Below are 25459 nucleotides of genomic sequence, written 5' to 3' on the forward strand. Positions count from 1 at the left end.
GAGGAATAGTCTACAAAACAGCTGGTCTGTTGTCTTCAAAAACATCAGTATCACAAAAGGTAAAGAAAATCTGAGGAACTATTCCAGATTGGAGGAGATTAAAGAGACTGGATGACAAAAGCCAATGTGTGAATAACACTCAGCTGAATCCTGTATTGGAGGAGCAAAATGCTGTAAAGCACATCATTGGGCAAACTATCAACATTGGAATAAGGATCATATATTAGATAAGTCTAATTTATCTATGTGATTATTTTACCGTGGTGATGCAAGAGAATGGCGTTGTTTTTCGGAACCATACACTGAAGTACATACGGGAAAAGGAGCATGATATATGCAACCTACTCTCAAATTGTTCGAAAATAAATCAGTGATATTTTAAAAACACATTTTCAGAAATAATATTTTAAAATAAATAATTGATCCCACTGAAAAAATAAAGTTGGACTGGTTGGCAAGGAGTAGATGTAAGAATTTCATCTGCTGAGAAGAGATACACACTAATGAAAGAAAAAAATAAAGAAGGAAAACTTTGTAGATCTAGACATTGTTATATTCCATCAGAATGCAGCCAGCACTGAGCTAGAAAAGCGTATCTTTTCCGTTAGAATAAAACTTCTAGTGTCTAACAATTTTTACATCACATTGTTGGGGAAAATAATAATAACTCCATTTTTATAATACAAATCAAACATTTTTAAGTAGTTTTTGTTTTTAAGCACAGAGATACTGCTACGGAATGTGAGAACCAAATTCCTTTTAACAGTCAGTTTGGATACCCAGATAGTAGAAGTAGAGTTTTTCTCCTGTTTTGTGCAAAGTCCCCCATATATAGATGTATATAATATACCTATAGGTACAAAGTTTCCATACAAAATCTCACTAAGACTGATTATTTTTAAAACCACGATGGCCCTATTGCCCCCATGTATGGAAACCCAGATAAGATAATGTCAATGGAGATGCGCCTTTCCTTATCCAGAAGAGAGACTCTAACAGCAGTAAAGGTTTCCCCTTAGCAGTAAGGCAACCTGCTTTATATAGCTTCTAGGTCACATCTGTCAGCAGAAAAATTTTTTATAATAAAGCATGCCAACAAAATACATTCTAGTAGTCATATTATAGTGGCCTGAATTAACCACTTAGCATGTAAATTTCTGTTATATTAGTTAAAACAACAAATTTAAGCAGGCTTGAAAATTAAATTCAATCTCTGCTGTACCATAATCGTCAAAAGTAAACAGTTTGCAATGCTCTTCCAACACTGGTAATAGCTGGTTCCTCCTCTCCTAATCCAGAACACTTCACACATGACCTACATCTACATATCATAGAAAGACAGTAATATAAAATTGTTACCAAAGGAAAACACACAAGACCAACTATTATAATTTACATAAAAACTTAATACATATATATGTTAGCTTTTACAAATTTCTCTCAAGTTATAATCAAGCAAATATATTCTCCCTTACCTTGCAAGTACTAGAACAAAATAAGGTCCACCAGTGAAGAGATCAAACACAGTGCTTTACTGTAGTGTCCAAACCTTTACTAATGCATCCTATAAATTCCATTTCTATTCCACTCTTCTAACATCTAATACAGGCAACGTATTTTTAAAAAGACATTGTGACGCCAAATGCCCCACAATATAAATGTTAATGAGTATCTATTAGTGTCTGACTATAATCTTTTTATATTTTATTGTTTAAAGCTTAACACCTGAATGCTACCAATGTGTGAGAACAAAATCAAACCGGTGCCGCTCCAGGGTACCAAGGCAATGCTAGGGGAAGTCAGTTTCTAAATTCAGAGGGAAAAGACAGCACTCTACCACCAACTGCCTGCACAACGGCCATTATCTCTGAACATGAATAAGAATAACCCATAGGAGAAGTTTTCATTTTCACCTGACCTCCTAACTTCTGGGCCACATTCATGATACAAACATACACTGCATTTCAGTTTTAAAAAAGAATTAATTTATGGCTCAGTGCTTAAAAGTAGGAGTGGGAGACTGGGATAAGGGAAGACATTTTCACTCTATGTCTGACCTTTCTAACCCATAGCTTTAAAGAGAAGCTGAAAAGAATTACTTTCACAGTCACCTTGCCTATCTCCAAAAAAAAGTCACACCAAAATACTATTTTAGATCAATTCTGAGGAAGAAAGACAGAGGCTTGAAAATTTCTAATATCAATTTCACACTCCAGGAAATGAGATTTCTGTACAATGGCACCCATCACATACACTGATAGCCACAAATTCCCTTAGTAGAAGACATCTATTTGTGTTTAATGCAAAAACATGAAAATATATAGCTGTCCAGATACTATTGTAAAAACTGGATGTTAATTATGTGGAATTTTATTCAGACCATGTAACAAATCTCACTTACTAAGCTGTGCTTTCCACTATGTCTTTTCACAAATAAAAAATATTAAAAATCATACACATAATATTTTCATATAGAAATCCAGTTTTGGAGAAGTTAATATAAAAGAGATATAGATTTTTTTTCCAACCAGTACATCAATTCTAATAACACAGATTCAAGAAGAAAACTGTAAAAATCAAACTCTATTTTCTAAAATTAATGAAAGAGATAACAAGACAAATATTTAAGAGCATTAATTTGAAACATAATTCCCCTCTGAACTCTGGCTGCCAGGAGAACAAGCAGAAGGAAGCGGAGAACACGCACCTGCATTTGGAATGATGGTACTTTGGAAAATCCGACTCTGAGCAACACAGTAGGCCCCCAAACCCTGAAAACTGTGTTTCTTGTAATTTAGCATATTTTGTAACTAATACAGGAATTCCTTGTTTTACCCAACAGATGTACTCCTGTAAGGCAAAATTAGAAATGAAAATTTTCTCACTGACTTAACAGTAAATTTTAAGAGTCAGAAGAAGGCTTCCAGATGATCTAACTAGTATCTACACTTATGAATGAGTAAAGGATGTGTGGGGAGGGGGTCAAAGAAGTCAAGCCACTTGCCATACATAATATGGCTACCAGCAGCAAAGCCAGGGTTCCAACTCAAGTCTCTGGGACTCTGGGAACATAAAGAGGCCGGCCATTGGAAAACTTACTGCTTTCAGAATGGAATTCTAAATAGTTCTCTTAAGAGTGGAGTATCTTGAAACTATTATAAGGAAGTCATTTGGAGCACACTGGTTTGTGTTGTACTAAAAAAATTCATTAAAGTTGATTTACATATAAAAGTTATCTATATTATGCAATACGTTGTAGATCTAAAAGAAAACGTTTAATAACAGGTCTATAAAAACTAGATAAATATAGCTTTTGAAGAATAAAAATATAACAGTAGGTATATAATTTGAAATTTTAAGATTTAACTAGTAAAAATAATTTAGAAGCTTTACTAAGCTTATACTACTAGAGTAATTTACATTTATGCAAAAAATTAAATCACTAAATAAAAGGAAAACAGACTTTCACAGAAAATGTTTTGTTTAAACATTTTAACTTCTTTTCTAGAGATGTGTGTGAGAGAGGGAAAGGGAGAGGGAGAATCAAATGGACAAAATGTAAATATTTGATAAATCTGACCAAAAGGTATATGGAAATTTGGGGTACTATTTTTACAACTTTTCTTGTTGTAAGTTTGAAAAAATATCAAAAGAAAATATATAAGAAAAGAATGTAAACCACCTCCCAAAAAATTTTTAACTTAAAATATTAAATATACTCTATAGGAAAAGACTATATTAAATTCATATTTAATTTCCCATAGTATCAAACCAAGAATTACTCTTTATATTTTTGAGACAGTCTCACTCTGTCGCCTGGGCTGGAGTGCAGTGGCTCAATCTCAGCTCACTGCAACCTCCACCTCCCAGGTTCAAGCAATTCTCCTGCCTCAGCCTCCTGAGTGGCTGAAATTACAGGCACCCGCCACCATGCCCAGCTAATTTTTTAGTATTTTTAGTAGAGACGGGGTTTCACCATGTTGGCCTGGCTGGTCTTGGAACTCCTGACCTCAGGTGATCCGGCCACCTCGGCCTCCCAAAGTACTGGGATTACAGCCATGAGCCACCACACTCGGCCTCAGAATTACTCACTTTTCTACAGCAAGTGGTCAAAAGAAGATAAATTAGCTAAAAGCACAGTATATTCCACTTTAAATAGTATTAATAACAATGAAGTACAATAAACTAAGAAATTGATCACATAAATTTTCTGAGAAGCAATTTCTGCTGGCATTCTTCACCACCTGACTACAGCTGAAGGCTGCCACAGGTCTGACGGTGGCCCCTGCCCACTAAATGCCATCAGGTCCCCCAGCAACTGTCAGCCACAAAGTCTCCATACATTTCCAAATTCCTCTCCTCCATTAAGAATCACTGATTATATATTCATTTTAAGAATAACTAACATTTAGAACTTTATATTCCCAAATCTAAATTTATCAAACATAAATGAGTCTTAATATAACAAAAGGATACCTGTTATACTTTGTAAGGGGATTTAAGATTCCATTAAATAACAGACATGCTGGCATTTCAAATACAATTCAACTTAAATTTTCTTTTAACTTCTACCCAACTTCTGAAGCACGCAGCTATTCCACAAAACAGTTTATCTATCTAGATATGCTACTGTCTTAGAGAGGTTTCGCCAGTACTTATGGGAAGTTTTCTGTTTTTTTACTTAGTAAGACTCCGAAGAATCCTTCTACTACCACTGAGAGATTTAGTAATCTAATCAATTATTTATAACATTATCTGCTCTAACAAATATTAAAACAAATTGTTCTTCACTTCAGCATGAACACTTAGTCCCCTGCTCCAGTGAATGAAGACCTTTACTCTTATATTATTAGAAAACCACAAATACACTACACCCCAAATTACTCACTGCCATTATTCTTCCTCAGGTGAATGAGGAACATTTCATATCGGAAAATGACCTCAAAAAACTCATTTCATTATTTAGAACAAAGGGCAGAATCAAACACTCCAATGTCATAGATTCACTCCTGGATTACCCAGCCAGAAGAGAAAAACTCTTAGGAAATCTATCACGTAATTAGTTGCAGAGCAAAACTTTCCTGAAGAAACTGAAATAAAATACAGAACACTAAAATTGTAAAACAGAGCAAATAAGCTAGTAAGTGTTTTTTTGTTTTGGTTTTTGGTTTTTGTTTTTACTTAAAGCTTTGGAAAAGGAAATTAAGTAATACTCTAATTACTTTTGTGTTTTGGTGTTTTCACTTATTTTTTTTAATATATTCTACCAAAATAATCACTATTTTGTGCCTTGTGTACAAACTTCTCTTGTGACCATTTATATTATGGATCTGAGAGCTCCTTTTCAAATCATAGTCACAGTTTGAGTATAACAATTTAATCTTTGGTACCATCTGAGACAAAACAAAATGGGCAAGTGTGTTAAATGTTAAATATGCAAATACAGAAAAACAACAATTTATGTACTAAAAATCAAAAGACTTTTTGTGGATTGTAATAAAGTACAATCCACAATGAAATGCACATCATAATAATGGCATCATATAGTACATTTTCCACAAAATAGATGCTCAGCCTCAGAAGGTGATAGCCTATATATCCACCAGAATAAAAGCGGAAAAACATTATAAAGCTTCTAGATGGGGCATTCCAACTACTGTGCCAAGAGGGTGCCATGGCAATGAGCCACACCTGGCTGCCTGGGCTGAGACATTAGAGCCAGGTGCCTCTAAGCCCTAAACAGCTTCTTCAGTTTATCCCACGTGATGTACAGCTATGACCATATTCTAGCGCTTGATAACATGGAAAGGGCTGGGAAATACTGCACAGATAAATCTACCCAGACATACAAATATCCAATCTTTCTTTTAATCTCCAGAAAAATATTAGGGGGAAAAAAAGCTAAGCCATCATTCCCACCCAAATCTAAGTTTGGAAATTCTATCCAAACTTCAGTGACATATATTGCCATTTTTTAGCCTGTACCACACGTCCATAATTTTTTTTTTCTCAAAAACAAGAACTCTGACACACTTGATCACGACCATTTGGAAGACTTACAACACCCTAGAAACTGCAGCACAAGATAGATTGCTCTAATACTCCCTAACCTTTGGTACAGTGGTCTACTCAAGAACAATTTCTTTCGCTAGAGAAAATCATCAAATGGACAAGAAAAAGAAATGTAACAGTCTGATTCAAAGGGAGCTTGGAAAGAACTGAAAACTGAAAACAAGGCAAGAAAGGGTGAATACTGCCTGTGTAACCAATCTTTTTAACGGACATCTAACAAAATATCTGTTTGTCAGGGTAATTTTTTCCAGAATGAAATCTCATTAAGTTGCTCCTCTAACTGAAATCCTTTAATAGCTCCTTAAGCCCTATAGGAGCAAGTCCAAACTTCCTAGAATGTAAATGACCTGGACCCCAATTTCGTCTCCTCCACCTTTACAATCCCCCTTCCTATCTCTAGACTCCAGCATGTTCAATTCACTAGTAACACCTATGTGGAGTCAGAACATCACACCTTTCTCACATTGCTCCGCCAGCGTGGAATGCTTTGTCTCAGGCCACACTCTACACATACACTCTTCTCATGGCAACAGCTCCAATTTCACCAAAAAATACTAATAATAAAACACAGAATAGCTCCTGCATACTAAGACATTACTTACAAACACCCAAGGTAGTGCAATATTTATTTAACACCTATTTAGTGCCAGGAACTGTGTTTGGCTCCAGGAATGAAATCATCTTTGCTCCTCAAGGAGCACACAGATTAGAGAAACATACAAGTAAATAAGCAGATGATTTGAATACAGCTTGCTGGGTCCCAGAATGAGGCAGGCAGAGTGCTATGGAGAAGCAGCGCACAGGGCACACCTCCCAACTGGAGTGCTGTGTGGGTGACAGGCAGTGGCTCTAGGAATTAGCAGACTACTCAGAAGCTGATTTTTTTTAAAAGAATCTGAAGTGTGAAGTAAGGCGTTAAGTCCGCAATGGCATTGTTCTTTCTCAGTAGCTTCCCCTTCTTCACACAAACACACAGAAATAACAGATGAAAGAGAAACACAAGTCACTAAAATGGCATAGCTATGCCCCAAACATCTCTGTAGATCAGAAATCTAACAGGAACATAAAGGGTGAGGCACACTGAAGGCACAAGGTCCGCTGGACTCTGGGCCCAGGGCAGGACAAAGCAGCAGGAAGTTTTGTCCTGTGGGGTAACTGTAAAGAAAAGTTTTCCCTAGGAATCAGGGTCAAGAGCCAGGCTCTGTGCCTAAAGCCAGAGACTGGGGTGGTACTTTTCCTTAATTATGAAACAGATTGAAAACACTTCTGCTAACTGTGCTGAGGCTACAGCTTATAAGAGGTTGCTGACCTAATGCCAGCTGACTCAGTGACTGAATCTGTGATGTCCCCAACGTCACCATGGGGCCAGGGCTCTGACCCACTAACACAGACCTGATTCTGATCTGGGAACTCCAAAGCCAGGCAGAGACAACTGTGAATCTGCTAGACCAGCATGAAAAAACCAAAAATCACAAAGAGAGAGACATAAGAGCAAAAAAACTTCCATCAGAATGTGCCTGCAAATTACAGAACATGATGAAAACATCAACAATCACAACATAAATTCACTGAAGACAAAATTTTAAAATTATCAAATGATGTGAAAAAGACTTTAAAATAAGCATGTAAAAGATCCACAAAGAGATAAAAGAATAACAGAACAAACCAATTGTTTTAAGTGGAAATGAAAGAGTTAGTGGATATAAAGAAGAACCAGCTAAAAATCTTGCAAATGAAATATAAACATTGTAATTTAAAGGTGAGAAATGTTATGTGGTTCAAACAATATTAGTTGCTTGACAAGCCATTCCTCCCCTCTGCCTTCATCCTCGCAGGACTGTGATCTTTGTTTTCTAGGGTAAGCAGTATACAAGACACCATCAAACACTGAGATTCAACCATGAAAAGCGCAGGCTACCTGTCGTCAAAAAAACTTACATCTGCAACACTGATCCTAACAGAACCCAAAAATTGCAAAGTAGAAGAAAATTCATTTTACTTTCCAAAATGTAAGCGTTTTTAAGTTAAAATGCTTGCCATTTATTTTAATTTTTGTGAACTAATTACCATCTTCACTAGAGTTAGCACTTTACATTAGATAAACATTCTCACAAAATGTCATGATTGGAGCTGAAATAACAAAAGCTCTTTCTTGGCTGGGTGCGGTGGCTCACGCCTGTAATCCCAGCACTTTGGGAGGCCAAGGCGGGCGGATCACAAGGTCAGGAGATCGAGATCATCCTGACTAACACGGTGAAACCCCGTCTCTACTAAAAATACAAAAAAAAATTAGCCGGGCCTGGTGGTGGGCACCTGTAGTCCCAGCTACTCGGGAGGCTGAGGCAGGAGAATGGCGTGAACCCGGGAGGCGGAGCTTGCAGTGAGCGGAGATGGTGCCACTGCACGGCAGCCTGGGGGACAGAGCGAGACTCCGTCTCAAAAAAAAAAAAAAACTCTTTCTTAATCTGTATTGAACTCATCTAGCCACTATCCTTGTTTCTTCAAAGTACACTACCGAAAAAGTATACCACTGAAAAGTCAAAAATCAAAGACCATTCCTTCCGATATTACTCCTAGTAGAAAGCACTCCAAGATTTCACAACAGCAGCCTCATTTTCACTTACCAACTGCCTAATTATTCGAACTGATGATGAGAAAAGCTGCCCTATTTCATATTAAGGTAAATACAATCAATATAAATAATATGTGAAAACACTTAAACTCTAATATTATCTTCCAATAAGAAAATGCTCATTCCATCCCAAAAATTCCATAACCAGGAAATGTGTACTTCAAATCTCCATATAATCCCAGTTATGGTAAAATCTCAATTCTTTTCCCACCCTCTAAAAGGAAACAGTTAACACAAAAAAGTAAAATCCAGTTCTCTTGTTCACAAGCAGAAGTATATAGGAATAGAGAAAAAATATTACATATACTATCCCCTTACAACTAAGAAGATAAAATTATCAAATGTGGTTAAGCCCAGGATAGCCTTGGTTCTTTGTTCTGTCAGAGACATTGACAGATTGTTAGGGGTTTTTTTTCCCTTAAATACAATATAACCAATGTTACTCAATGATTAAATTTCACACAATAAAACCTCTACTAATTATGGTCAACTGCAACGTTCCCTATTCATATTTCTGAAGAACCATTTTCCAATGGCAAGTCAATAAAAATTTTAGATAACAGAACTAACTCAGCCAAAGAGCTAATGACCAGATTTCCTCATCACATGAAACTTGTTAGAATAAATCAAACATCAGAAAGTATCTCCTTGTCTTAATACAGACAAGCGCAGAGTGCTGGGTGGAACCGGATTATAAAATCTCTGAATAAGTGACAAATTCCAATTTATTCAGTAACATGTTTTTCTTCTGCTACGCACAATACTGCAAACGCTCCTGAGATGGCTGGAAGGAAAGGTAGCAGCGCACTTACTCATGACTGGAAATGGCTCTGAATGTTGTCCCAATCAGATATTAAACCAAAATCTGCTGTCCAAGGTTTCTCAGAGGAATACATGTCCTAGTCAGGAAACAAAGAGAAATAAATAGTATTTTCTATAGGTCAATATTTAAAATAAAGTTTTCTTAAAGAAAATAAAGAAAATCATTTTGTTTCAAAAATGTTCTACTATTTCCAAAAGAACTCTTGTGATCACCTATTAAATATAAAAGATTATTAATCAACTTTTAGAATATCTTGTTGAATTCATGTTTTCCTTTTTTGAAATAAGTTACTTCAAATGTAAATGATATGTAGTAAGTAATCACCACATAGAAACTTATTAACAGGTGTCCTTTGTCTTCAACACTAAAAACATTTCTTCCCCATTCCCAACTAAGTAAATCACAGGTAGAAAGCACTCCATCTAGGGTAAATACAGCCTACATCATACCTGCTGAGTATATTTTGACTGCACATAAATGATTAATGTAAGACATCAAATAAGGATCAGCAAAGTTATTGCTGTAGACTTTCTCTAGTAATGAATATTTTCTTCATTATAAAAGTAATATGGGTTCATTGTTAAAAAAAAAAAGAATAACAATAAGGTAAACTTCTCTCATAACACATTACCCTTACCCTACATCTACCCAATCATTTGGGACATATTTCCTTTCAAGCCATTTTTTTCTAAGTGTTTTAAAAATATACTTGATACTACATATAAAATTTTGTACTTGTTCCTTTCCACTTGAGAGTATAACATAAAACATCAACTTGTGTTAGTATTAATACAAACTTAACCCTTTGCTAACATTTACTTTATAAATCTTCCTCTCTTAATTACTGTATTTCTAAAATATTAATATAGGTATAAATATTAATGCTATATTTAAACATAACCATGGATGCACAAATGCCTACCTAAATCTAACATATAAAATTCCACAGATAAGATCAGACTCAACACAAAATGTACACCTGTGCTACCTCATATGTAGTTTCCTTCATAAACAAATAAGCTACTTCTTCCAATCACAATAGGTGATGGTTATTTTCTAAATCAATTAAGAAAACAGTATACTACTACGAGAGACCTCTGCTTTAGAATCAAAGTTAGGGAAATACTTTTTGAAGAAATACTGCTTACCACATCTATATACTGTACTTGCATCATGTAATATACATCAGAAGTATTTCATTTGCAGAATGAAAACAGATTGTATCAGCACTTATGTGTGCAGCATGGCCCGCACACTGTAATTAGCATGGCATAGAATCACAGTGCTGCCACGTAACACCCTGACCCCCAACCCACATGCTTTCCTCTTTATCTGTCCACTTAAATGATTTCCATTTCCAGATAACGCAATTATCCCAAAGGAAATGAGAAGTTGTATGGAAAATCTGAAACATATAACCTACATGTTAGTTTTAGAATACATGATGGAAGTTTCTCACAAGAAATATACTCTCTTGAAGGTGCTTAATTGACTCTATTTAGATTTGTTTTCCTGCCTAGGAAACTCTGAGGTAGGACATGTGGACCTGGAGCATGCTGACTGCTGACAAGGAAAGACAGTCCCGTGGTACAAATAAAGCAGGATTAAATGTTGACAGAGGACCCAAGAGTCCACTTAAATTTATACTTGTAGAGTCTAGTCTCTTTGACCAGGGACTTTTCTCCTTATGTTTATATAAAATTTTTTAATCTTAAATTTAAAACTCCTAAATAGTAACATTAAAGCACCTTGTGCTATGTAGCACCCTGCTTCCTGCCCATAACCAAAACGAGCCAAAGAAATACTTATTCAAGGATTTCAGTTCTTAAGACATCAAGAGTTTTCTCAGCACCAAAAATAGTAACCTCAAAAACACCAGTATAATAAAACTTATAAACACTAGACTTATAATCTTACCATCTGAGGTAATAAATGTACACAAATTTTATAGTTTACAAAACTATATAATGCATGTTTTGGAATGTCATGGAGTAGTTCTTAGAAACATTTATAAATGACATAACTGAAGTCACACGTTCAGAATTCTTTATTTACACTAATCACAGCTTTAAAATGTAGATCCTCCGATAGACGGAGTCTTGCTCTGTCGCCCAGGCTGGAGTGCAGTGGCGCGATCTCGGCTCACTGCAACCTCCACCTCCCGGGTTCACGCCATTCTCCTGCCTCAGCCTCTCCGAGTAGCTGGGACTACAGGCGCCCGCCACCACGCCCGGCTAATTTTTTGTATTTTTTTTAGTAGAGACGGGGTTTCACCGTGGTCTCGATCTCCTGACCTCGTGATCCGCCCGCCTCGGCCTCCCAAAGTGCTGGGATTACAAGCGTGAGCCACCGCGCCCGGCCCTACCTTTTTATTTTATTTTATTTTATTTTTTTGAGACGTAGTCTCACTCTGTTGCCCAGGTTGGAGTGCAGTAGCTGGGACTACAGGGACCTGCCACCACGCCCGGCTAATTTTTTGTATTTTTCGTAGAGACAGTATTTCATGGTGTTAGCCAGGATGGTCTCGATCTCCTGACCTCATGATCAACCCACCTCGGCCTACCAAAATGCTAGGATTACAGGCGTGAGGCACGGCACCCGGCCCCTCCGACCTACTTTCAAAGTAAGGAGTCTACCAATTGTTATATGGAACAAGGTAGTTGAGCAGCACACAGGATAAAATGTTCAGACTCCCTTTCTCTTCCCCTAAATGCTACCTTTGCACTAAACATACAGAGGTGAAAGAAGAAAAACCTTGCTTTCTGTTTTTCACACCATCCAACAGGGAAAAAGTAATGTCTTAAACCCATAATTTCACATCAAATTATATTGGGATATTTCTGCAAAAATTGGCCTTTCATCTCATTTTCCAGGTACTCTAAGTCTAAGGGCGTGGCCATATGACTTGCTGGAATGGTTCTAACTGGAGGCTTGAGGAGCACTGAGGCAGCCTGCCTTCCCTTGTGCTCCTACATGCAGCACAAGAAATGTATGCCCCAGGTAGCAATGGCCCACGATGAATAAATACCTGACATGTAACCGAAGCTAACCCGCAGCTTACAGCCAAACCCAGCCAAACTCAACAGAGAGCGTAGACCCGTGAGCTAGAAAGAAACGTCTGGTGTTATGCACTGAAAGTTTGAAGTCGTTACACAGCATTATTACAGCCAAAGATGACTAAAACAGACAGTAAAGATGTAATTTTAAATCCAAATTTAAAAATTTTCTAGCTAAAAAGACTACTTTAAAAGTCTAGCCATATTTCATAAGAAATACACCTAAATCAGCAAAACATATAAAGGCGGGAAATAAGCATTAAAAATGTTTATCAGGCTGGGCACGGTGGCTCACGCCTGTAATCCCAGCACTTTGGGAAGCCAAGGCGGGTGGATCACGAGGTCAGGAGTTCAAGACCAGCCTGACCAACATGGTGAAACCCTGTCTCTACTAAAAATATAAAAATTAGCTGGGCATGGTGGTGGCCACCTGTAATGCCAGCTACTGGAGAGGCTGAGGCAAGAGAATTGCTTGAGCCTGGGAGGTGGAGGCTGCAGTAAGCCAAGATCGCGCCACTGCACTCCAGCCTGGGCAACAGAGCAAGACTCCACCTCAAAGAAAAAAAAAAGCTTATCAGGCAAACACCAACCAAAGGAGAGATATGTGGCTATAGAAAGTCTTTCATGTGTGCTAAGATATATACTGAAAAATGTTCACAGCAATGCTATTCATAATAGCAAAAAAACTGAAATTTCCATCAACAAAAGGGTAAGTAATGATATCATGTTTATGCAATCAAGTATTATGAAGCAGTGAAATGAATGAACTATGGGTAGGCACATCAACAAATATCACAAGTATTATTGATATATACTTATTATATATACTGAACACATATATACACACACACGTAAAGATACCACTTATATAACAGTCCAAAATATGTATAATTAACAATATGTTGTTAAGAGATATACACATATGTAACGTACTATAAAGAAAAGCAAAGGAATGCCAGAGCCCACAGTGATGCCGATGGTTTCCTCGAGCCAGTGGTAGGATGGGGGTAGAGAGAGGTGATCCAGGAGGGTACTGGGAATGTTCTGTCACTTAAACTGAGGAGAGGATGGGATGGACATCATTATGTCAGTCTTTATGTAACGTATTACACATAGTCTTTGTATGAATATAATATTTTACAGTATTTTAATATGAAAAACCAAAACTTTTCCAATGAAATTCAGAAAGAAATTATAAAAGTAACATTAATATACGTAACCACATGTATAAAGGAGTTAAATGCATTTACAATCTTTAAGCCACGCTTAAGAGGCTGAAACAGCTGTAGTGGTTCATTTGTTCCTTAAAAGTAAAAGACAAATACAAGTGATAGCTGTTCCAACACAAATTGCAAGATAGCTTTTATGTGAAGACTGATGATTATACATTATCTATGTGGAGAAGGAGCTGGCTAACCAAGAGTTGTATCATTTGTGCTGTCTTATCTCAGCTGTCTGACCACTGAAGCTTCTGATCTCACCTTCACAGCTGTATAATCCCAGCTCATTTTTTCACAGAAATTCCTAGATCCTGTTTTTCTAAGTTGCTATTTAGTGAACTTTCCTACCCCCTAAAAAAGAAAGAAAAAAAAAAGAAAATGTCCTTCATTGATGTATTATTTGTAATAGCAATATATATACATATACATATATATATACACACACACACGTGTCCAAATAACAAGGGATTGACTAAATTATTAATTCACATTTAATAGACTCTCATGTACTCATTTAAAATGTCTCAAAGAAATTCAATGACAATGAATGAATGAACAACCAGCAGTGTGTTTAACACAACTTTCTCATCAAGTCAGAAAGAAAAAAAGCATCAGAAACGATGCCTCAACCAAGCTACATTTGTTTCCTCAAAGGCTATAACTCAATACTTACATGATTAATGTTCTGTTTTTAAATTTAAAACAGGCAGATAATAACATAGATAATAGGAAGGACTTACTATGTATAATATATAATATATATTACAATAAATATATAATGTATAATGCATAATAAACCTTACTAATAAGTATTTACTGAGTAGCTATTATGAGCCAGGCAGTGTACTAGGCACCGCAGACACTGCCAAGAACAAAGCCAAGTCTCTCGCATCATGGAATGTACAGCACAGTAATTCCAGTACCCTCCTTCCTTCATTCAGATTCATGGTTCATTAGTTCAAATATATGTCAGGGCAGATTCCCAGGTGCTGGTTGAGTATCCCAAATCTAAACTTTCTGAAATCAGAAACGTTTTGAGCACTGACGTGACACTCAAAGGAAATGCTCATTAGGGCACTTCGGATTTCATTTTTGGGATGCTCATCTGGTATAATGCAAATATTCCAAAATCTGAAAAAGTCTAAAATCTGAAACACTTCTGGTCCCAAGCATTTCAGGTAAGAGACACTCAACCTGTCATATCTTCTCATCAGAAATTACTTCAGTTAATATTAAAGTCATTATTCACTAACAGAGAAAGTCTCAACACTGTATTTTCACAGTTCTTATGCTTTCCCTAAAGAATGCTCTTGCTGCAACCCCGTGAAACACGTCACATTTCTACAGCTTTAAGTATTTTCTCAGCACAAAAGTAAAGCAAATCTTCTGTCATTGCTAGAGAGAAAGGAGGTTTGTTTATGCTATTCACTAAATCAACAAAGTACTTCCTGCTAATAAGATCAAAGAATGAGATGGGCCTGAGAGCAAAATGAGCAATCATTTGGTTTCATCGGTTTCTTTACACTTGTATGTTAATGAGGCATGAGATAGGAATGAGGTCAAATTTCCCCTTCCACAGGTAGGTTTCCAGACAGACTTATCAAATCCTAGTAGGTTTATACCGGTCAACATGACAACTTCCAGGTATTTAGGAAAACAAATGTCCATTCCAAGTCTTCCCTACTTCTATTAGTTATAGAGTCAGGGCCTCTCAAAAATGACCTATAATTTGTTTACATGGTAGATGTGCCTAATCTACTTGATACATCATATCAGAACTGACATAATGCCTGTGCTCTACAGATAAAAGTTAAAATGAAGGATACAATATATCTGGTTTTCAGGAGTCCGACATCATTTTAAAAGTCAGTTAAAAATTCCAGACTGCCAACTGTAACAATAAGCACTACAGCAGACACCATGAAAAATATAAAGAAAAGAGTAAATAATTCCAGGCCCTATCTTCGAAAATCTATATCTAATTGGATTCTAAATACAAGAATGTATTCATCTATTCATTTAATAGATATTAATTCAGCTCCACAACAAGCAAAAACTGCTCAAAGGCCTTGGGAACAATCAAGACAAGCTTGGTTCCAGCCATCTCCAGCTAACAGAACATATTCAGAATAAAAGTGCTAAGGGCAACCAGAGTGACAGTCAAGGCTATAGCTCATTCAAAGGCCCTGTGCTGAGTGAAAATTGGAAAACTTACGGACCAAGAGGTGTAAATACACACAGGTGAAGAGAGGAAAATTCTTGTAGGATGTGAATAAAACTGGAAGTCAGCAGTATAAGGGTGGACTATAAGCTTGCAGGGAAATCACTCAACATATAGGAAGTCCTCAATGCAAATGTGTTACAACTCTGCCAGTAACCAGCTCTAGGAATACAGACCAAGTCACTTCACTTCCCTGACCCTCAGTTTCTTTGTGTGTAAAATGAGAGTTAAAATTTTCAGCCTACCTACCACTCAGAGTTGCTGTGGAATTATGCATAAAAGAGTGTGCTGGTAAACTAAATATCTTATTTGGTTCACACATGTTACTACTGATCCATTTTTGGTCTCATAAAATAAGAAAACTGAAACACAATTTTTAAGTTCTCTTTCTAGCACTGTATGATTTATTATCTTAAAACTGATTTTAATTCAATGGGTAACTCAGGTTCTAATTTCCTTAGCCGTGTAAGAAAGATCAACCTAAATCATTACAGTAAACCATCTAAAACAAGCTGGTCTAAAATGTTGGTTCTACGTATTTTTTAATGGGGCAGATCCAACTATCACTTAAAAGAAAGTCAAAGTGACTACTGACAGTGAAGTAGTCAGAGGTAACCCTCAGTTTCAGGGGAGAATCTGGATGGCATTCTTTTGGCAAGCCTCAATGAGGGCAAATCATTGAGGAAAAAAATTTTTTGTAATAGAAAAAATGTTTCCCAAGCAAGTCTGGTGAACGAGCTCAGAATTCAAACTGATAATAAAACACTGGATCAAAATGTGATATAAACTGATAAGGGATACAACTCAGTATCTCCAAAAAACAATTTCTAAAAAAATTCCAGAAATTTATCTTCAGCAATTACAGCAACAGAATCTTAGCACTACTTTGAAAATGTATTCTAAAATTCTGCTTTAAAAATTAGTGTACTGCTTCACAATCAGACCCTTCTACCTAAGAGATAAATAATAACTAATAAAAGAAAACAATTATAATAATATGCTGTAATAAAAGGTAGTCTCTCTGTCTCTCAAAATATCTTCTCATACTATATTGCAGGAACTGAAACCAAGGAAAAGTGAAACTGCAGATAAGGAGGACTACTGTATGTTATGTGAGCGATTACACAGTCAATTACATTTATAAAAATTCTTCAGAGTATACATTTAAGATTAGTGTACATTATATGTGTATTCCTTATACACACATAAAACGAGGGAGGATATCAAACAGCTAACAAGACAGTGAGAAATTACCAGCCACCATCCAAAGAGAAGACAGAAATCTGAAATAGAAAGCAAGGCACCTTGGGGCTTCTTTAGGTAAACGTTTGCCTAATCAAAGAGGTGCCTAGAGTCTAAACCACACTTTGGCAGCCTTCAAGGCTAAGAGGACAAAATGTCAGAGTACAAGATCCACCAAGGGAGCCATCTCTGCTTCAGAATAAGCAAAAAACTGAATCCCATGAGAAAGAAAAACTTAGAAGTAAACTAAACCAATTATTGCATAGACTCTCAACTTTTTATTTGAATAAAAGTGATCCCAAGTGTCTGGCAAAAGCACTGAAAAAAATCCTTACCTAACCTATAATGACTGCTAGAAACACTTTTTCAAACACAATGACCAGCACACAATCAAAGATAAGCAGGCATATAAGGAGATGAAACTCCTTGAGAAATAAAAGAGACCACAAAAATGTTATAACACTCTGGGGTATAGTTACTGTGCTTACTGCATCTAAAGAAATATATGCAAAATCTAAAACATTTGATAGGGAACTAGAAACTAGACAAGTGGCAAAGCATATCTGAAAAATAACTAAATTGAAAGTCTAAATAAAAATGAAAAATCTAATAACCAAAATTTAAAACCCAGGGAATACAGATTAAAACCCAGGGAAGAGCAGATTAGAAATGAAGACTAACTTAGTCCGGGAAGGTAGCCTGAAGAAAATATTCAGAACAAAAAAGATACAAAAAGATGAAAAAACCACCAGAGAGGCAAAATACACAGAGGATTCAGGGAGAAAATCTAACGTTGTATAACTGAGCTCCCAGAAAGAGTAAGCAAGAGAATAGGGAAAAGCAGTATCTGAAGAGAGAGTGGCTGAGAACTTGCCAAAACTGACGAAAGACATCAAGTCACAGTATCAAAATGCCCCATACACCTCAAACAAGAAATGGTGCAAGAGGGAGAGGAGGAGAAAAACAGAAACAGAAAGAGACAGAAAATCATCTAAAAGCCAAAGACAAAATGAAAACCATAAAAACAGCCTAAGAAACAAATTAGCAACAAAGAAGGAATAAACTGCAGCTGACGTCTGAATAGAAACAATCCAAAATATTAAAGAATCTCTCCAGAAGACTTACCTAGAGTTCTACATCCAGCAAAATATATCTTTCAATAATGTAGGTGAAATAAAGATACTCTTAAACAAGTTAGAAAACCTGTCAGTATTAGACCCACTCTGAAGAAATACTAAATGGTATCTTTAGGCAGAAAGATAATTATTCCAGATGGAAGGTCAGGTAATGTAAGAAAGAATGAGGAAAATGAAATGCAGTAAGTCTAATTAAATAAAAACAGCATAAAACAACAGAAATACATCTGTGGGGTTTAAAATATGCATGCATCTTAAAACAAAGCAATAATGAAATAAGAAAGGAAATTGAATGTAAATGTTTTTAAAGGTCTTGCATTATTTACTGCAGTATCTAGAAAAAGGGTGAAAGTCTCAATATTACACTTTGATAAATCAAGAATATATATTAAAATTTAAGTGAACACTAAAGGAATAGTACAAGAATATGCAATCCCAAGCTAAAAAATGAAAAAACAGAAAAATTATTTTTAAGAAATCAATTCAAAATAAAGCTAAAAAATTAAAAATGAACATAGAAGAGGTGAAGACAAATAGATTTTGAAATTATTATTTTTTTTTTTTGACACAGAGTTTTACTCTGTCACCAGGCTGGAGTGCAGTGGCATGATCTCGGCTCAGTGCAACCTCCATCTCCCGGGTTCAAGTGATTCTTGTGCCTCAGCCTCCCGAGTAGCTGGGACCACAGACGTATACCACCATGCCCTGCTAATTTTTGTATTTTTGGTAGAGACGGGATTTCACCATGTTGGCCAGGCTGGCCTCAAACTCCTGGCCCCATGTGATCCACCCACCTGGGCCTCCAAAGTGCTGGGATTATAGGAGTGAGCTATCACACCTGGCCAAAATTAATTTTTAAAAACTATTGTCAATAAAGAGTTATTATAGGCCAATTCATTATTTTTTAATATGCGCAACAGGGAAATACACAAAAAACACCTAGCTCATACATATATACCTAACTTTTATAAATTTTAGCCTGCATATCTATTCAATTTTTTTCCATTGTGACTGACTTCAAAATCTTATTTCACCTTATCTTACCACAGATATGCCAATGGACATTAAATGTCCAAAAACCAAACAAAAAGAAACAAGAACAAAAAACCTAGAGCCAACTGACTTATAAATACTGCATTAATTCTATAATAAAATATTAACCAGGCAAAGTGGCTCACAACTGCAATCCCAGAACTTTGGGAGGCTGAGACAGGAGGATCGATTGAGCCTAGGAATTCAAGACCAGCCTGGGCAACATGGAGAAACCTCATCTCTACCAAAAAAATACAGAAATTAGCTGGGCATGGTGGCACATGCCTGTAGTCCCAGTTACCTGGGAGGGTGAGGTGGGAGAATCGCTTGAGCCTGGAAGGCGAAGGCTGCAGTGAGCTGAGACTGCTCTACTGCAGTTCAACCTGGGTGACAGGGCGAGACCCTGTCACAGGAAAAGGAAAAAAAATAATAATAATAATTTGCATCACTGATCTATATAACATTACTAACAGCAAAACTAATACATTAAGAAGATTAAAAATAATATTCTTTCATTTAGTTATTTAAAATGTTAAATTTTTAATTCACTGGCTGACTCAATGAAAGGAAAGTTCCAGGATAAAATTTTAAGTTTTTCTACAGTCATATCAATGTCAGCAAGACACAGGTGCAATGTGTACCTCTATTACAGAGTAACTAAATAATCTCTTTAGAGCTAAGAACGCTTAAAAACAAGATATGAAACTCCAGAGTAACTCCTGATCTTTCAGTAGGCAAATGAAAACTACCTGCCACTTACTGAAGATTTGTATTTTAGGGTGGATTGCTACTACAGTTTTGTGAGAGGTGGTCCAAGCTCTTCAAAGAGAAAATGGAATCAAAATGAAACCAAGACCATCCTGATATTACAAAGCATCTCCATAAGTAAATCAAAGAATATTTCATTTAACATTTAATCCCAGTCTTACAGCTATCAAAACTAACAAGTAATCCAATGCAGAGTTATAACAGTGGACATCAAAGTATGTCAAGAGTCACTTCCAGGTCTGGTATGGATACAGATGAGTAGAATGACTTCCCTTCTCTAATGGCTATGGAACAAAGCTGAGCTGCTTCATTCAGATGATCCAAGAACAGTGCCAAGGGCCTTCTCTACATAACCAACAGTGACTGCTCATGGGCTATGGAGGGAACTCATACAGAAGCAGCTTATTTAACCTTCCCAATCTCTTCAGCGACTGCGAACAAGCTCTTCTCTCACCCTCAAAGTTTCCCACACACCTGCCTCTTTTTTTCAGCCAACTATCTCCACTTCATCTTCAGGTCTTACAAGTCGCTTCCTCAGGGAACTTGCCCTGACTCCCTCAAAACCAAGTTAGGTTCCCTAGGTATGGGTTTTACAGCTCCCTGTACTTCACATCAAAGGACTCACCCCACATGTTGAAAACGAAGTACCTAACACAAAGTCCTTGGGTACACAGAAGGCACTCAAAAAATAATGGTTGAATAAACACGTTTGAATTTACGATCCTCTCCAATTTTACAAAGAAATGAGCTTTTAAAAATTGAGTCATTTGCATGAGGTGATACAACCTGAAACCGGCATAGACCAGTTGAGAATCCAAGTCTCTGTCGCTCCAATTCCCATGCTTAAATCTCATGTACTACATGGACGTGTGCTACAAGTTGGATTTCTTTTCAATTATTACTCTTATAGTGACTTCCACTGTAAATACAGGAGTCATCTGTTCAAGGGAAAAATGAGTCTCTCAATATAATGAAATCATATCTGACAATGGACTATGCTTTTCTTTCCTTTTTTTTTTTTCTTTTTTTTGAGACAGAGTCTCACTCTGTGGCCCAGGTTGGAGTGCAGTGGAGCGATCTCTGCTCACTGCAACATCTACCTCCCAGACTCAAAGGATTCTCCTGTCTCAGCCTCCCGGGTAGCTGGGATTACAGCAGTGCACCACTACCACCCAGCTAATTTTTGTATTTTTAGTAGAAACGGGGGTTTCAGCATGTTAACCAGGCTGGTCTTGAACTGCTGACCTCAAATGATCCATCTGCTTCGGCCTCCCAAAGTGCTGAGATTACAGGCATGAGCCACTGCAACCCGCCAGTCTATGCTTTTCAAAAATCACATTGAAGGAACAAACTATAACTTTCTGGTAATTAGAGGTCTGCCTTGCACTAGTTACAAAGAATGGTTAAAAAAAAAATCGTTACAGTGAAATTGTGAACATAAACCAGAATTGTAATCACTTGTCTCGTTCTCTCTACCTGAAGTGGCAATTCCCAAAGCTATCCTATTCTACTATATTAACATTCCTCACACTTTCTAATCAGAGTGATTTTGTTTGTTTTCAATTTGCTACTAGCTTGAACTCATTGGCCTCTTTTTCACCCACCTTAGCTGGCTACAAAATGTAACAAGGACTTGACACACATGTGCACATGGTGGCAAAGATGGACCAGGGCAACCCTTGCTTGGCGTTGGAGACTCAGGTTGGATCTGCTGGGGTGGGTAGTTCTCTTGGTTCCCTATAATGCCAGAGGATGATCAATCAACTAACAGACAGTGCCAAATCTGACACTTCTACTTACTGGCTTGTTTAACCAAAGTCAGTCAGTCCCCAATAGGAGCTATTTGCATGTCAAAACATTATTAAAACTGGTAATGGACTAGTCTTACCAGAAACAAGTACAACAGAGAGTCTGGCTGCATAGCTAAAAACTAAGTAGGCACCAAAACTGAGGCTCAGGCCCCAAATTCTTAATATTTGGCAAACGATGTTTCTTTGAGTGCCTTTGTAACAACTCATTAATTCTTTATATATATATAATCAGCAAAGGAATTTCTGTTAACTAAGGATACCTGTACTTGCAATTAGGATTTCTTCCTTTAAAAGTTAACTTATACTTTTATTAGTATAATTTTTTTTTTCTATTTGGACATATTTTAATTGCCTATGTAGAATACAACATGGCATCAACATCCATTTTAAGTAATGAACTACACTATGTTTACAAATGTTGTTATAAAAGAATGGCAAACCAGGAAATATTTTTGTTAATTTTAGGGTCTGACTGAACCAGAAATAAAAGGAAATAAACCACTGTTCACTTGCTGCTGGCTAACTTATTCTTATTAAGATGACTTCAGGAAAGAAAAAAGAACACTGATTTCCCCCTGAAGGAACTTCCCAGAGACTCAATATAGGAGGGAGTTGGCCAGGGTGATCTCTAAAGTTCTGTGTAACTTTTCTAAGCTATGAAATATTAAATATCCCAAAGACGTAATTATTTTTATAAAAGGATTAATATAGGATTGAAACCATTTTCTTCCAACAAGCAACATACTTAAGACGGCGTCCTCACTTTTTTTTTCCATTCGTCTCGCATTATTTCCAATGACTGGGTACGGCCCCAATTCAACAAGCCTTCCCAGTCCAAAGGAAGCATGCTGAAGTCTACGGTCTAAAAAGCATCTATCTGCGGATTAAACGTTGGGAAAGAAAGGGATAAGGGTGGGGGGTGGGGAGAGACAACATTTTCAAATTACAGAAACGTGCACCCATGGATTCATACGCGTCCCGCATTTTCTAGCAGTAAAACACCTGCGAGGAACCGTTCTCACGCATTACAAATGCCGCACCAGCCTAGGGTTGTGAGCGCCAAACTATTTTGCAAACTTTGCAAAGGCGCACGAATTTCCAAGACTTGCAAATCTCTCATTCGCCCCATCCTCCCCTCGCCTGGTCCAAACAAAGTTCCGCGGCATCAAGGCAGTCATTTAAAGGCACGAAGTTTGCCCGGGTCCTGCCCACTGGGGCTCGGGAGACGCGACCGAAACTTGCGAGGGCGACGCGCCTGGCCGGTACCACGGCTCACTCGGGGAGGCCGTCGCCGGGTTCCACCCCCGGGCCTCCCCGCACCCCGCGCGGCGCCCCCAGCCCGCCCATCGCCCCGCGGACCCCCATGCTCCGGGCGCGGGGACACAGGGGCAGCCCCCGCACTGTGCCCGAGCCGCCCCCCCGGGCCGAGCCGCGAACCGCAGCCGCGTCCCCTCCTCCCGGGGCCGGGAATGGCGGCGTCCGGCTCCCCGGGGCCAACTCCGAGTCCCGGCCAGGGGAGGATGCCCGCGGAGCCCGCCGCCGCCGGCCCCTCGCGGCGGGAGCTGAGGAATGGAAGTTACCTCACTACGGTCCCGACTGCGAGGCTTTGGGCAGCTGGCAGAGCGGGAGGTCCCGGGCGGCCGAGCAGGTCCGGCGCGCGGCGGCGGCGGCGGCTACCGCAGTGCCCTCCGCCCCATTGTTTCCCTTCCAAGAGGATCCCGGCGAAGCCGAGCCCGGGAACCAGGAAGTTCCCCGGCGCGACACCTCCTGCCGCCGCTATGGAAACGGCCCCCGCCTCCCAGGGCGGCTCGCCCGGGACCCCGCCTCCGCGCCTCCGGCCCCGCCCGCCTCACCGGCCGCCGCCAACCGTCACCGCAGCGGCCGCGGCCGCCGCCATCTTGGCGCGGCCCCGGGCGGCCCCTTTCCGGCGGCACGTGCGCGCTGCTCCCGCACTCCCGCCGTGCGCGCTCCCGCCCGCCTCGGGAACGCGCGCCCAGGACTGCAGGTGCCCGGAGCCACTCGGCGGGAAGCGGGCGCTGGAAGCCCAGGACCCAAAGCTGGGCTTCGGGGCACGCAAACGAGCGACATTGGCGTGTCCAGCCGGCAGGTCAGAGGATAGCAGAGACGTAGGGAGGTCAGCTGAGTAGGGGGCGAGAGGATGGTCTCCGGAGCCAGCCTGGCTTTTTTTTTTTTCATTTCTGCCTCAACTACTTACCAGGTGCCAGCCCTTGGACACTTTTCTCTGTGCCTCAGTTTCTTCATCTGTAAAGTGGAACGATAGTAGGACCTGCCTCATGGGGCTGTCCTGGAACAAGCGAGTGCTTGGTAGTAAGTGTAAAGCAGTCACCTGCTCAATAAAATGCCATTGCTACTGACACAGGTGACACTGCTGTCATTTTTCAGGAACTTAGGCTAAGCGTTCACATCAGCACTACTTTTAAGTAGGCTACTGTGTAGATCCCGTTGCTGCTTCAAGCTTCTCAAATGTTCATCACTGTCCCATCTTTCTGTAGGTCAACTTTCCTTTTTTACATCGTGGAAATTGTCAAGAGTTTTAATCTCCAAAGCCTCCCATTAAGGGGTGCCATAAAAAGATGAATGATGTAAACTTTCCAAAGCCGTAATTAGCTGACGGTTAAATGATTGATTCAATCGAAGCTAGAAAAGTTAGGGTGTGCAAGTAACTAAAAGGCTTCCTGTCCTTGATTCCAGGAACTAGAATTACTGAACCTGGCAACCCTGCACTGTGCCTTTTATCTCTCTTTTCCAGCTGGTGAAAACTGACACGAAGAAACTGAATGCTGTGCCCAATATCTCACAGAAGGGGTGGAAGGAGAAGGCAGGGTCACAGGCTCTTTGCTAGCACCCAAACTTTAAGAACTGTGACTCAGATTAGGTTTGGTCTCTAAGGCTCCTTCTAGCTCTCAAGTGTGGTAATCTTAACGACAGGGATACCCAGCAATACAGTCTGAGAAATTCATCCTTAGGCAAATTCGTCATTGTGCGAACATCAGAGTATATTTACACAAACCTAGATAGTAGAGCCTCCTACACACCTAGGCTATAAGGTGTGACTTATTGCTCCTAGGCTACAAACCTGTTCTGCATGTGACTATACTGAATACTGTAGGCAAGTGCAATACAATGGGAAGAATTTGTGTATTTCACCATAGATGTTGGGCTATAATGTTACCATGGCTATGACATCGCTAGTCCATAGGAATTTTTCAGCTCCATTACAACCTTATGGGACCACCATCGTATGCGCAGTCCATCGTTGACCAAAACGATGTCATGTGGCACATGACTGTGTATACGCTGTTTAAGAAAATACAAATTTATACTTCCTTTTGGGGTTTCTTTCATTCATTTAAACCGGGTTTGTAAAGACTAGTTTTTATTTTTAGGATCCTGATACAAAAATGGCATAACTCATTTAATATATG

General features: G+C 38.6%; 2 protein-coding genes across 7 annotated transcripts in view; one reads left to right on the top strand and one right to left on the bottom strand.

The window, feature by feature from the left end:
* Positions 1-23793, bottom strand: part of USP6NL (USP6 N-terminal like) — a 150986-nt gene extending 127193 nt beyond the window's left edge. The window contains exons 1-4 of one of the 6 annotated variants that reach the window (XM_058431403.1): positions 23594-23763; positions 14065-14154; positions 13517-13639; positions 9517-9603 (exon numbers count right to left, since the gene is read on the bottom strand). In XM_058431403.1, coding sequence (XP_058287386.1) covers positions 9517-9520 — 4 coding nt within the window. In that variant the 5' untranslated portion in view covers positions 9521-9603; positions 13517-13639; positions 14065-14154; positions 23594-23763. Of the gene's footprint in view, positions 1-9516; positions 9604-13516; positions 13708-14064; positions 14155-20827; positions 22096-22776; positions 22792-23593 lie in introns of those variants that run through there. The other 5 variants (XM_032155682.2, XM_058431416.1, XM_032155668.2 and 2 more) reach the window with 5 other exon arrangements.
* Positions 23483-24390, top strand: LOC116470399 (uncharacterized). The gene is given in 3 exon segments (XM_032155941.2): positions 23483-23667; positions 23669-23918; positions 23920-24390. Coding segments are annotated over 3 exon segments (648 nt in total). The 3' UTR covers positions 24133-24390.
* The last annotated feature ends 1069 nt before the right edge of the window (positions 24391-25459 follow it).

Source organism: Hylobates moloch, unplaced genomic scaffold (assembly GCF_009828535.3).
Source record: "Hylobates moloch isolate HMO894 unplaced genomic scaffold, HMol_V3 SCAFFOLD_2, whole genome shotgun sequence".
Lineage (NCBI taxonomy): Eukaryota > Metazoa > Chordata > Mammalia > Primates > Hylobatidae > Hylobates > Hylobates moloch.